A 13,442-nucleotide genomic window follows, 5' to 3' on the forward strand; every position below is an offset into this window, starting at 1 on the left:
GTGCTTCAATTTTGCTGTCAAAACACTGGCTAGGGAAAAGGGAAAAGTGTGAGAAGTGTCCTTTCTGTGAGACTCTGGAAGAAAAGTGAATTTTCTAGCCATGCAAATAAAAATCATATTAATTGGAACCAACAAGTAATCCGCAACCATTGGAGACTACATACGTCCAAAATGATTTTTAAGTGCAGACAGGGAATGGTTTTTCTTTGGACATCTACAAAAAAAACTCATTTAGATTTGTTTACATAAATTGCTTAGCTGTCTTTAAGTGATTTGAGAGCAGGATGTACACACTATATAATCACCCCGTACCATCTGTTTTCCTACCGACCGTAGCGCACATCAAACCAGCGTGCTTGAAAGACGTAAGTGGTGCATTTTAGTTTGCATCCGAAGCTTTATGTGTACTTTGTGTCCTCCCCAAGCTGTCTCCTGCGGAGCCCCCAAGGCACCAGCGAATGGCGGGGTCTTAACAGCAGACTACTCGGTCGGAACCAGAGTCTCGTATTTCTGTGGCGACGGCTACAGGCTCTCCAGCAAAGAGTTGACGTCGGCCATCTGTCAGCCTGACGGCACCTGGAGCAACCACAACAAGATTCCTCGCTGCTCAGGTGCCAAAAATAAATAAATCGATAAACGTGGTGGCCGTGTCAACTAGGGCTGCAACTGACGACTATTTTAATAATCAAAACGTCACAGACTCTTGAGTCGATTAGTTGAATAATCGGATGATTCATTTTTTTCTTAAATTTGACTTGAAGTTAATTTGCTTGGAAAATGTCAAGTCAGGTTCATTTGTGACGCCTTTAATCACAAGAAGACTCAGAGGGCTGATGAGACTACAGACTGCAGCCTACGAATACAATATCCCCTGAACTAAAACTTACATTAGAGCAAGGAAAAACTCAAAAGCTTAATCATGAAAAGAGACAGTACACTGACATCATCAACATGAAATATAGGTAATAACAGAATGTCCGGTTTTCGGCCTCCTAAGGACATCAGCTTTCATAAACTATGGAATATAAGTTTGTTTTAAACCTAAATTTAAACACTGAGGTGGCAAATCATATCTAAGAGGGCAGATCATTCCAGAGAGGGACCGAAATGGAGAACGCTCTCAAACCTGCGGATTTCTTCTTGGCTCTTGGTATCGCTAGTAGACCAGCGAAGCCTCCAAGCAAGAACTTAGGGTGAAAATTAAATCTGAAAGATATGAGTGAGCAAATCCATGCAAAATGTTAATACCAACAGAACCTTAAAATCTTAAAATTACAGGGAGTCAAAGCAGGTCAGCCAAAATCAGGGTAATGTAATTGAACTTTTTTTAAATTTTAGTTAAAAGGCCTGCTGCAACATTTTGTATAACCTACAAGCTTTTGATGCCAGACTTCCAGGGCCCAGAGAGTAGTACAGTAATCAAGATGAGAGCTAACAGACAAAGGGTAATGACATGAAAATAGTAATTGAGAAAATGGATAAAAAAAAGCGGCTCAGCGGTTGAATGGTTAGAGCGTCAGCCCCACAGTTCAGAGATCATGGGTTCAAATCCAGTTAACGCTTCCTGTGCGGAGTTTGCATATTCTCCGAAGCCTGTGTGGGTTTCCTTCGGGCATTCTGGTTTTCTCCCACATTCCAAAAAGTTGCATGGCAGGTTGATTGCCGTGTCCAGCTTGTCCCTAGGTATGAGGCAGTGTGTGAGTGGTTGTCTCTCTCTCTGTGTGCCCTGCGACTGGCTGGCAACCAGTTTAGCGTGTCCCTTGCCCACAGTCCAAAGATAGTCTTGGGCTCCAGTGCCCTTGTGACCCTAGTGAGGGTAAGCGGTGCAGGAAATGGATGGATGGGTACAATGAGAAATACATCTCTCATTGAAATACTGCAAAATCGTATAAATGTTAAATCAAAATGCACTTAAAACAAGTAAGTGCAGTGCTCTGTAAGTAGAAACATGAATCCATAAATAAATCTTTTTCCTTATTTTAGAAACAGGCAAATACATAATAAATTAAAAATAAGTGGGACATTTTTCATGAAATGTACAATGCATGTCATTAAAACTGTATTGGCTTGAACGTTTCTTGAATTTTACCAAGACTCAGTTTCGTTCAACTGTCCCATGTTCTGTTTAAGTGATTGTGCGTCATTGAGATCCCGCCATGCCACACAAACGTCAGTTGCAGACCTTTGTTAATTTTAATGTTTTAACTGCTGACATTTGTTATTTCTACTGCATGCATTTAGATTTAAATAGAGCTGTCAGGCACAGTCTGGTATAACGCTCAAGCTCTCTTTTATAGCAAAATATACACGTATAAAATGTACAATGCATCTCATCAAAACCATAAAGGCTCATGTGTTACTTGAATCTTACCTTGATGAGTCGGAACTTTTTTCAATTGTCCACCGTGCTCTTCAAACGTTCATGCATTTCCAAATTATTGCCATTTACCTTGTCAGCTTTGCAAACGTTTCTAGTCGTCTTTTCATTCACCACATACAAGATAAAATGCTGCCAAACAGAAGTTTTGGTACTCATAATTTGAATTAATGCCGCCATGACTGTATATGTATGTTACCTCTCCAGACAGACTCGTTGATCATCAGCGTGGATTATATTCATGTAGATATGCCTTTGTCAGAAAAATCTGTCTGGCGACAATAGTTGACAATGGAATTCATTGTGGACTACTTATATTATTGATTTTTGTCAAGTCACATATATTTGTATAGCCTCGAAAATAAAACAAATAATACGTAAGAATTGTCCAAAACGTCTATGCAGCAATGATGCCTCGAGCCTGTCAACCAATGTCAACCAATCGTTGCAACCCTAGTGGCCGCAAGTTCCTTCACGATGCGTTTGTTTGCCGTGGCAGTGGTGGTGTGCCCCAGTATCGGCTCCTTCTCCCTTGAACACGGCCGCTGGAGAATCGTGAACGGCTCGCACTATGAGTACAGGACCCGCATCGTGTTCACCTGCGACCCGGGCTACTACCGCTTAGGCCCGGCTCACATCCAGTGCCTACCTAACGGCGTGTGGAGCTGGAAGAACGAGAGACCGCACTGTCAGAGTGAGTGTGAATGCATCAACATTTCAGAGGATGTCCGCGACTTATGACACTGATGGTTATGTTTTTCTTCTGTCAGTTATCTCTTGCGGTGAACTGCCGTCCCCGCCAAGCGGCAAGAAGATCGGCACCCAGACGACCTTCGGTGCCACCGCCATCTTTGCCTGCGACTCCGGCTTCATGCTAGTAGGCTCGGCCGTCAGGGAGTGCCTGTCGTCTGGGCTCTGGAGCGGAACTGAGGCGCGCTGTTTAGGTAAGTAGACGCTAATTTCGTTGCAGATAGCTCTTGCTTTTGTGGAAAGAAGCCTCGTTGTTGGCCTATGTTTTCCCAGCTATCAAATAAAGTGTCATAGATGTAACCAAAAAATGGGCACCTGAGTGTGCTAGAGCAAAGACTGGAGTCAACAAAAGGTAACATTGTATCAAAATGTAGATGTATTGAATATTAACAATAGAGTAACAGAACTCATACAAAACTCCCAAAACCAGGCCAAGCACCTATCGGAAGTATGCCAAACAAAATAACTTATTTAAACATCTATGAAGGGAAACAACTAAACAGCAACTACTGTACAATTTGGACTATAGAGCACAATTGATAATATGCTACACCTAGAACATTTTAAAGGAGAATTTTTTTTTACATACATTAGCCGCACCTGACTATAAGCCGCATGTGCCCACATTGAAGCATGAGGTATGTACAAAGAAAGACGGTACACAGAAAGAGTTTTAATGATATACGGTACCTTAACCCTTTAAAGTTCCGACGGACCGCCAGCAGGACACCGGACTTTTGATCAACGAGTATTTGTCTGTTCGATGTCACCAGTGACTGAAACTCTCGGGATTCAAGATATGACAACCATTTCAAAATATACTTATAAGAGAAACATCACAATTTGTCTGAAACAAGATACCCGAAAACTGTAAAGCCGGCCTAACTCGCATACCCTGTTCGTATTCAACTTTTTTTAGTGTCCCTATAAATGGCGGTAATACATCAACGACAATCCGTAGAATCCAATCGTGTCAAATATTTATTCTTATACACACAATCATGCCAACAGTAAAATAGGAATCTGCCTTACACTTTTGTGCTTCGTTGGACGTTGCTTTTTGTAAACCGTTTGTCTCGCCACATTATTTCCATTTACAACTAAATAGACTCGTAAAATTATTCCTAATATGGTGGTTAGCGTTCTCCTTTCGCTTGACACCTTTTCCATGTTGAAGGTCTGTTCGTGCTAGTTTTATTCACGCAAGAAGCGCAAAGTTACATTAAACTTGCGTCTTCACCAAGACATATATTCCATGAGTCTCACTCTTACCTTGACTGTTGGGCGCCCCTGGCGGCCGTTAGAAAAAAATGTATGAGTTAGCTGAATCATTGCATAAACCGCAGAGTTTACAGTCTGAATTTTACGGTAACTGACTACTCTTCTCTAATAAATACCCGCTCTAGCCCGATGTATATAACAAAGCAAATCCTCCATGTATGTATAGAGGCCTCTGTCTGACCTGCCTCAGGGCCTGGCCCTACCAACATACCAGTCTGGCTGATTAAAAGAAAAAAAAAGAATTTAGAAAAAAGTGAAGAAAACGTCAACAAAATGAGTAACAGCAAAAGAAAAACAGGGTGCTTTTATACAAGGTTTTGTGGACTGATAGGCAGTAGCTGGTGATGATGGGAAGAACCAGCAAGTAAGGCAACCATTCTACCAAAGGCCAGGCTGCAGCAGTATAGGAATGATGACTTGATGTCTAAAAAAACAAAAAGCAACGACAGGACCATCCCAAGGCAACACATGCTGTAACACAATAGAGCTAGTAAAAGTAGCTGGGAGGACGTTTAACACACATCACTCTTCATCTCATCCCACCTACTACCTCAGACCAAGAAAAATACAGTGGTACTTCTTTTTATTTATATTTTATTTTCAAAAAAAAATGTTGTTCGCTATACAAAGGAAAATCCAGGTTGCAAGATGTCCCAGAGGCTACACTAAGACCACTTGTGACTGCTTACTGCTAACATCAGCTCATCTAGTTTGCACATGCAAACTGCTGCAGACATTAAAAAATATGCTCAAAAATATATTTGAGTGAATGTTCATTTAAAGTTAAAGTTACTTTGATTTTAAGTGTACAGTAAATGCTTGCGAGGTCAGGAACGGGCAAATTTTAATTATTTCATATGGGGAATATGTTCTCGTAAAGAATGTAAAATGTAAAAAAATACAAATATTCAAAAAAAATGGTTACTGAGCACAAGGGATCAGCAACCTTTCTGAATCAGTGAGATACATACAGTATGTGTTACTAAAGGGCTTTCTTTCTATTAGTGTAATTTGCATTTCTGAAACGACAACTCTTAGCAAGTAAATACTATGTTGCTACTATGTTACTATTATATTTGTATTAGATTGTTATCATTAGGATTGGGCCCAGAATAAACTCCCATCAAACACAAAATCTTCATCAAATAGAGCCTACGCATATTTATTAGTCTAAATCCAAAAAGATCGATGCAAAGCCACTGATCATGTTGATGATTTCGTATGCCTATTAGAAAACAGACACTACAATTGTTAACACCTTCTATTGTTATTTCCATTCTTTACATTTTCCTAGAAAATCATAATCTTGGTGAAAAAAAAAAAAACGGACAAGTTTGTGTCACATAAAATGTAAAATGCAATTCAAGACCAGTGTTGTTTCCCTTCCACTCTGCAAATAAAACTTTGGTAAAAAAAAATAATGCAAAGAGAAAAAACGTTTTAATTCATCTCTAAGGAGAACGTTTTCTTGTCCTTGCTGATAGACAATTAAGCTGCCTCCTATGCGAGTCACAACGTGTGATTTGGATGTTTATTTGCAGATTAGAGATGCTTTATCAAATTGACCTTCACATGACATTTGAAGACTATTCCAGGAACTACTCAGGCTTACTTTTTTAAGGAATATATTTTCCGAATACTTTTTCCCGTTTCAGTTTCTCGACAGAGTGCTTGCTCTCTTCCGAGCCCTCTGGTGTTTAATCACCATCTACACACATTACTAATGGTTTGTTATTACATCAAACCGCTGCTGCATTTTTCATTTCACACACCCCTGAAGACGAGAACACATCACAAGTTGGAGATGGTAATGACTTCATGATTTAAAAGAAAAATAGCTAGGCCTTAATATTCAATACATTTTGCATAACGAGATTCTGCTTATCATTTTTTTTCATTTGTTTCATGAGAGGGCTTGAAGGTCTTAGCCGAATATGGCAAGATGACTATCAGGATTTGGATTAGTGCTTGAAATCCTGCCTGAATTTCAATGTTGTTTTCAAGGATGGAATTCTGGGCGAAGTGCTTGTAAATGCTTGAAATTGTTCCCATATTTCACAAGTATGCTTAAAAACAGTGCTCTCTGGTGGTTTTGCTTTTCCATTGCATTTTTTTCTTCCGTCGCGATTAATGTCTTCTGGTATCAGTTTGTACAGTATTGTCCTAGGAAGTGTCATTGCCCTCTACGGGTCGCGCCGTAGACGACAGATGCATAATACATCCAAACAGGGCACTATGGAAGGAGCATGAGTGCAAGGATTACATATTAATTATGGACATTTATTATGGGCCAAGCAAAAAATATGGGTAGCATTTCCCAGTGGTAAATTGTAATGAGAACTTCCTGCAAATGAAAAATGTAAGCTACATATTATCATTTTACCCAAAAATAAGTACACATTTATTGTTCAGATCCACAAATAGATTTGCACTTTAATCAAGATCTAAAAATCATATGTCTTGATAAAAGCACACGTGAGCTTAAATATCCCGTAAATCGCAGATATATTGTGGATCTGCAAAATACGTGTTTCGCACTGGATTTCTTTTAATGGTACTGGAGAAAATTAAACATTTTCTTAGAATGTCCTGGAAAAGTGCTTGAACTTGGCCAGGAAAACGGTGTACAAACCTTCTATTAGGTTTTTTAAGTTTTTCCTTGCCCTCATGTTGGTTCCAGATCAGGGGATTGTGTAATAATAGTCTGAAAAAATAGTCTGTGTAATAACCTGTGAAGCCCTTTAAACTCTTTGTGATTAAGGGCTATACAGATAAAAATGACTTGACTTGAAAAATTACTTGATGTTAATGTGTAAGTTGAAAACAATATATTTCGAGGACCTAGGTATAAGCGTGTCTTGTAGCCTTTTTTTTTGCTTTTCTGGTTTAATTCTTGCTTTTTTTTCTATATGCTTTTTTTGTACTTCTTTTTTTATATTATGATCCGTGAAAAATGCGTCACTCTGCTGCCCTGTTGCCATGGTGACTCCATAAATTGGGGCTCCGTTTATGCGGTCTTTTGTAAAGAGCTCTATTCTGCACTCATGGAGCATAAACATATTTTTTTAATGGCAGGCAAAGTTCACGAGGGGTGCTTGAAATCCCTGAAAAGGCTTGAATTTTAATGTGTTTCAAAGTCTGGAAAATGCTTGAATTTAGGGTGGAGTGCTTGAAAATTCTTGAAACTGTTGCCACTGCCATGTTTTTTTTTTGAGGAGTCTGACTCTATGGAGCACGCAATAAATGAAGAAAAATAAATGTGTAATAATGACTGAAGGGGTGCCTGCTCTCATGGCTCGAAATTATGGCATTGTCATGCACCTCCTACTTCTGGTCGCACCCAAAAGGACTGTTCTATTAATGAAACTGGCTTTTTTTGGCTTGGCTACGTTTACTGAGAAATGCCGGCCTTTCGGCTCCCAAACGACTCCTTAGATTTTATTGGATTTTATTTTATTTTTTTTATATATTTTTAATAATAATAAAACATTATGCACCAAATGATTTAGTAATCAGTAATTTCATATGTTTTCCTGGGATCCCCTGTGATAAAAATTAAAATATTCACAGATCTACCAAAAAAACACGTAAAATACAAAACAATTTTAGAATTTTACACACTAAACAGATTTAAAATCGAACAACAACACAAAATCCCTAAAAATAAAAAACTATAAAATAAAAATTACAAATATTAATTTTTCAGTGCTTTAAATAAATGATGAAATTTAAAAAAAAACATGTATTTACTATTCTATTTTCACCAATTTAGACACAGATCCGCAAAAAAATATAAAACAAAATAAGTAAAACAAAAAGCAAAAGATCAGCAGTCTCTAAGATTGAAATACCAATTGCACTCTGCTGAGCAATCAATATCATTGAAATGAGTCCATATTCAGCTCATTTTTATGCTTTTTATATATACAGTACATTTTCTTTTTGTGTATTCCGTATTCAACTCAGTTATTACCCAACACGTAAGAGCCTTTTTCTGTGTTTGTAAACAAGTGTGAAGTGGATAGGCTGCGCATGCATTGGTAATGGAAATTCATGCCAGTTAATAGCCGTCCATTGACACAGAAAGATCATAGATAGGAACAGCTCAAAATAGCAGCAATGACGTGCTAACAGCAAGATAGCAACCTCATTTTTGTCATCAAAGTCAACAATAACAACAAAAACGCTCTTTAGATTGGCAATGGATTTCTCTCTTTGAAGGTACTGAAAACATTAAAGAATTGGCCTTGAAAGTGCTTGAAAAGTAATCAAAGTTGGTGATGAAAAATGTGAACAAACCCTGAACAGGGAGGCGCAACTCAGAAGTCAGGGTCAAATTTAGCACTTTTTGAATCCCTATTGTGAAACGGAGCCCAACATATTTCATTTTGGATTCCACACATCCCCCGTACCTGTTTGTCAATTTAGACGAAAAATAACAACAGCAAACGGTGACTGCTCGTAACTACATGAGTGTAGAAGCAGCTGGGGCTTTACAGTTATAGTCAAACAGTTCCTCTTTATGGCTCTCAAGCGTTTGAGGGCAGGCGTATCATTAAAAGTTTCGAAAAGGCAACACAATTGTTTGATGGCATGCTTCATATTTAGATCTCTAGGGCAGAGAGACTTAACTGGCTGGTCGGGACGCAAAAGTGGGTCACAAACCCATCTTAAGTGGTTTCGGACCTTTGCTTGGCATACTAATGCAAAGACATAGAAAACATATAGGGTCAATTACACTCCTTAACAGCAAACTGTGATAATACCCTGCTCTATCTCTTTTCCCTGTTCAGTAAATCGTCAATTTTGAAAAGGGACCCCATTTCGATGAATTGTGATTTAATTGGTTTTATTCCTTTGTTCTCCCCAATATATGACCAAGAAGGTTAGTGATAAGGGGAAGGAAAAGTACATAACACTGACAACAACAATTCTGTCAAAGAATGAAACAATTGTGAAATTTGAAAGTGTCTACGAGTCCATTTAGGTGCTGCTGGAATGTACACTATTGCTGCTACTGCTGCTATAATGGCTTTTGGGGGTCAAAATGGTTCCTGAGCTCTGGTATAGTGTATATTTAAAAAACTGTAAATTTAAACTACAAAAAAACAATAAATCACATTTAATAAATTACCTTAAGACATCACTAGTGGAAACATTGACAATTTGGCCTTGAAATGTGCTTTAAAAGTGCTTAAATTTGACCATGAAAAAGGCGCACAAACCCTGTATTTCTATTACTGTAACGGAATACAATTACATTTTTTTAGTATCCTAATTACGAAATGCAGTTAAATGTATTCTATTACTCCCCAAGCCTGGGTGGAATGTTGGGTCCTGAAGTCAAACCAGTTGAAAACCAGCGCTATAGGGCACCGCTTGTTTTCACTCTGAGTATTCCCAAAACTCCTTAAATGGTTCCCCGCCCAGGCCTCCTCCTGTTTAATCGAGATCAAAACCCATTTGGGAGTTTATTAGTCAACACAGCCAACAAAATGTCGGATAAAAGCGCCGCCAATCATCCCAATTGACGCATCACAATCGGCCAATCTGACTGCACGGGGGATCCTTTGTAAACAGTGCGTTTCATCATCTTTCATTATCTGTCGGTATCCGATACAATCGAATGTGATCGCTGGAGTTGAAAAGGACAACGATTCCAATCCAATTAGACAGTTCATCTTCAAAAGAACACATGCGCCTCCCTTTTTTCCTTTCTTCTCTCGAAACAACAAAAAGGACCATGATGCATCTGTGTATTGGCTGGTGTGCCAATTGACCATTGGAGCCTTTTTATGACTGATGAATTATTGAAGTTCTTCACAGAAGCCCTAATAGTTTGTGTGGCACTCTTTGACATGAGATGTGTGCAGCTTGATGATTGCTTGCAGGGAGCCAACAGCCTCGAAATGGGGTTGTCGAACAAGCCAATCAGGAGCTCTTTTGTGTGTCCTTCCATTTTCTATGTAGCCTGTCCTCATCATGGGTCACAGCTGAGCTGAAGCCGATCCCAGCAAATTACAGGAAGAAGGGTATTCGATAAAGCTGTGTGCATGTTATTGGAATGTGGGCAATTTGAGAATTCTCAAGAGAGATGAGTTTTTTGTTTGATTAGTTAGCTAGCTTTTGGGTTTCGGAGTAATGGTTGTCAGGCGGTGGTGTCCTTTGACCTCCAAATCTTAGCTGGCGCATTTCAAAAATACTAAGTCAGGGTTCATGCGGATACTTGAAAAGTCTTAAAGTTCATTGAATTCATGAGTCTAAAAAGAAGGCCTCGATTTACATCACAATTTTAAATCAAATTTTCGAAAGTCTAATTTTTACTAGTCCTTAAGTGACCAAACCCTACAATTCCAACCCTTAATGCTAAGCGCCAAGCAGGGAGGCAATGGGTATCAATGTTCTAAGTCTTAGGTATAACTCAGCCGAGGCTTGAACCCTAAGGCCACAAAGCCAAGTCAGAATTACAAAACTGTACTTCCATCCACCATCAGCAGATGTTCAATGTTTTAATTCAATGAATGACACGGTTTAGCCTAGCACCCTAGCGTGCATCAATTTTGATTGATGCAATCCCCATGGCATTATCTTGCAATCTACAGTGAGTTTTGACCCATGGGCGCAACCACCCAAGATCCCCCGAAAATGGTCGCATTTTTAAAACAAAATCTACCTTCATAAAGAACAAAAGAGCTTAAAAATGATGAACAACGCTAGATAAAAAAATAAAATAAAAAGGACAATAAACAAAAATGTGAACAACGCAGCGTCGGAAATACTTCACTGCCTTGACATGCTTTGGTCTGTTTCATTCCTAGCACTGCTCCGGAGCTGGGGTCTGGGTGAAGCTGGGCCAAATCAGTTTTTCCAAAAGAAAGAACTCCGATTCAAAATATTCCACTGTTTTCAAATATATGTTTAAATTGCTACACAAAATAATATGTAAAAAAATAAGAATTAATGTGAAACTATGAATGAATTATTGTGAAAAAGTATCAATGAATCCATAATTTACATAGGCTCTACTTACATTAAGGGGAAATGTGTATTATTTGACTACTAGATGTTGCTGTATTGTGTAGTGCAACCAAAAACAAATTCAAAGAAGGATACAAACTACGGAGACTTAAAGTGATTAAAATCCACAATTTCACCTCCCATTTTCTTGCTTAGCCTATCTGAGGTATTTGATTGACAAAGTGGCTGACAATTAGCTAAAGTTATGTAAAATAAATGCAAATTTCTGGATCATTTTTTAAACTAATATTCTTCTCTCGAACCAAATATTTTTTTCTACTATTAAGAGGCACTCAATGATAGAACTGTCCCCTTACACGCTTATATTTTAGTGGGCGCGTCAAACGTTCACCCCGCGGGCTGCATGTCAGAGACCCCTTCCTTAGGCTGTCCACCCACCAGGAAGTCACAAAATTAAATGGGAAACTGCTCGCTATGATTAAGAAATTGCCCCTTTCTTTTAAAGTTGGAAAATAGCATCCAAATGTCAATACCGGTCTGAAAAATCGCAATTAGGTATTTTTTCCTCATTCGTGCAGCCCTAGCTCAAATTGTCGGGTTATTTTCATTCCACTGCCATGCCAGGTCTGTTTTATTGTGTTTCTGGTTCCTTGTTTGGACATTTTGTGAGTGGTTTAGTGCTCCACTTGTTCGTTACTTTATTTCCGGTTTTGGGATTTGCTTCTGGTTTGGACATCTGCTTCTAGTTTTATTGTTTTACGAACCCTTGTTTGTCACTTTGTACTTATTTTTGTTTATAAATACGTCCCTCTTTTTCCTACCTCCAGTTTCTGCTTCCCCCACATGGCTCCATTCCTCCAAAAAACGTAACTGTATATGACAACCTGCATCCCGTATTTTCAGAAACCGATAACAGTAAAAGTAAAACAAAAACGATTTGTAAAGATTTTTAGAAAAGTGCCAGGGAGCCACTAGGCAGCGCCAAGGAGCCGCATTTTGTCTAATCCTGCCTGACTGTAACTGAATAAGCCTTAATTGAGTTTGGTGTGTTTGCTTTGCCTTGCAGCTGGGCACTGCGGCATCCCGGAGGGCATCGTAAACGGCCAAGTGATCGGGGAGAACTTCGGCTACCGCGACACAGTGGTGTACCAGTGCCTTGCCGGATTCCGGCTGATCGGCTCCTCGGTCCGGATCTGTCTCCAGGACAACCAGTGGTCGGGCCAGCTTCCCATCTGCATACGTAAGGGAATAAGAAACAAACGATGAAGCTCATCGAGGGCCTTGGGAGGCACCGTCTCCATGGCAACATTTTCAGCCAAACGGCCGGCGAGCTCTTAAGACAACACGTATCTATGTATACATGGCGCCCGCAGCAGTGGATTCATTATCACGTTATGTTCCATCTGTTCATTAAGGAAGCTCCTCATGCGGCGCTTGATGCACTTCCTTGAAGATGGGAATATCTTTGCCCTTGTGTGATAACATATCTCCGTTTTTGTCGTGTTTTACTTTTTTGCCTATATATGCGATGTTGACATCGTTAATCCCGCAATTCAAGTCATTGCGGTATGTTGAAAGTTCAAAGCCTGGTTTCAAACTTAACTAATTCAATGCCAACTTATTCAAATTGCCCGAGCCGGTGCCAGACAATTTCTTTACCACTTCGTCTACTTTTTGATGGCCCACAGAAAATTTAGTTTTGTAGCCATAGAGGCATAAGACATATCAAGAGAAAGCTTCAACCCTCATCTTTCAATAGCTTTCATCATTGTTTGATAAACGACGGTTTAACATTGTTAAGTCCTTTGAAAATAATAGTTTCCAAGAAAACACCTTTTTGTAAAAGGATGCATTTCAAGCAGAACTTTCACTTTGGTGCTTTTATTTATTTATTCATTTATTTTTGCATTTGTGATACCTCCAATATAAATAATAAATGATAAAAATAATGCTTTCCATAAACACAATGGTACCTTGCAAGAAAATTACAGTGATGTATAACATATGCATGCACGATTTTGGTCACCTTGGCAATCGTGATCTCTCAGGCGACTGC

At 39.1% G+C, this 13,442-nt stretch overlaps 1 protein-coding gene across 2 annotated transcripts in view; it reads left to right on the forward strand.

Moving 5' to 3' along the window:
• csmd3b (CUB and Sushi multiple domains 3b) overlaps positions 1–13,442 on the forward strand; it is a 493,867-nt gene that overhangs the window by 450,960 nt on the left and 29,465 nt on the right. For both annotated transcript variants that reach the window (XM_088329348.1, XM_088329349.1), the window contains exons 52-55: positions 426–611; positions 2,877–3,071; positions 3,148–3,321; positions 12,453–12,626. In XM_088329348.1, coding sequence (XP_088185474.1) covers positions 426–611; positions 2,877–3,071; positions 3,148–3,321; positions 12,453–12,626 — 729 coding nt within the window. The remainder of the gene's footprint in view (positions 1–425; positions 612–2,876; positions 3,072–3,147; positions 3,322–12,452; positions 12,627–13,442) is intronic.

This window comes from Urocampus carinirostris, chromosome 2 (assembly GCF_059441175.1).
Source record: "Urocampus carinirostris isolate Australia breed hairy pipefish chromosome 2, RoL_Ucar_1.0, whole genome shotgun sequence".
NCBI classification, from domain to species: domain Eukaryota; kingdom Metazoa; phylum Chordata; class Actinopteri; order Syngnathiformes; family Syngnathidae; genus Urocampus; species Urocampus carinirostris.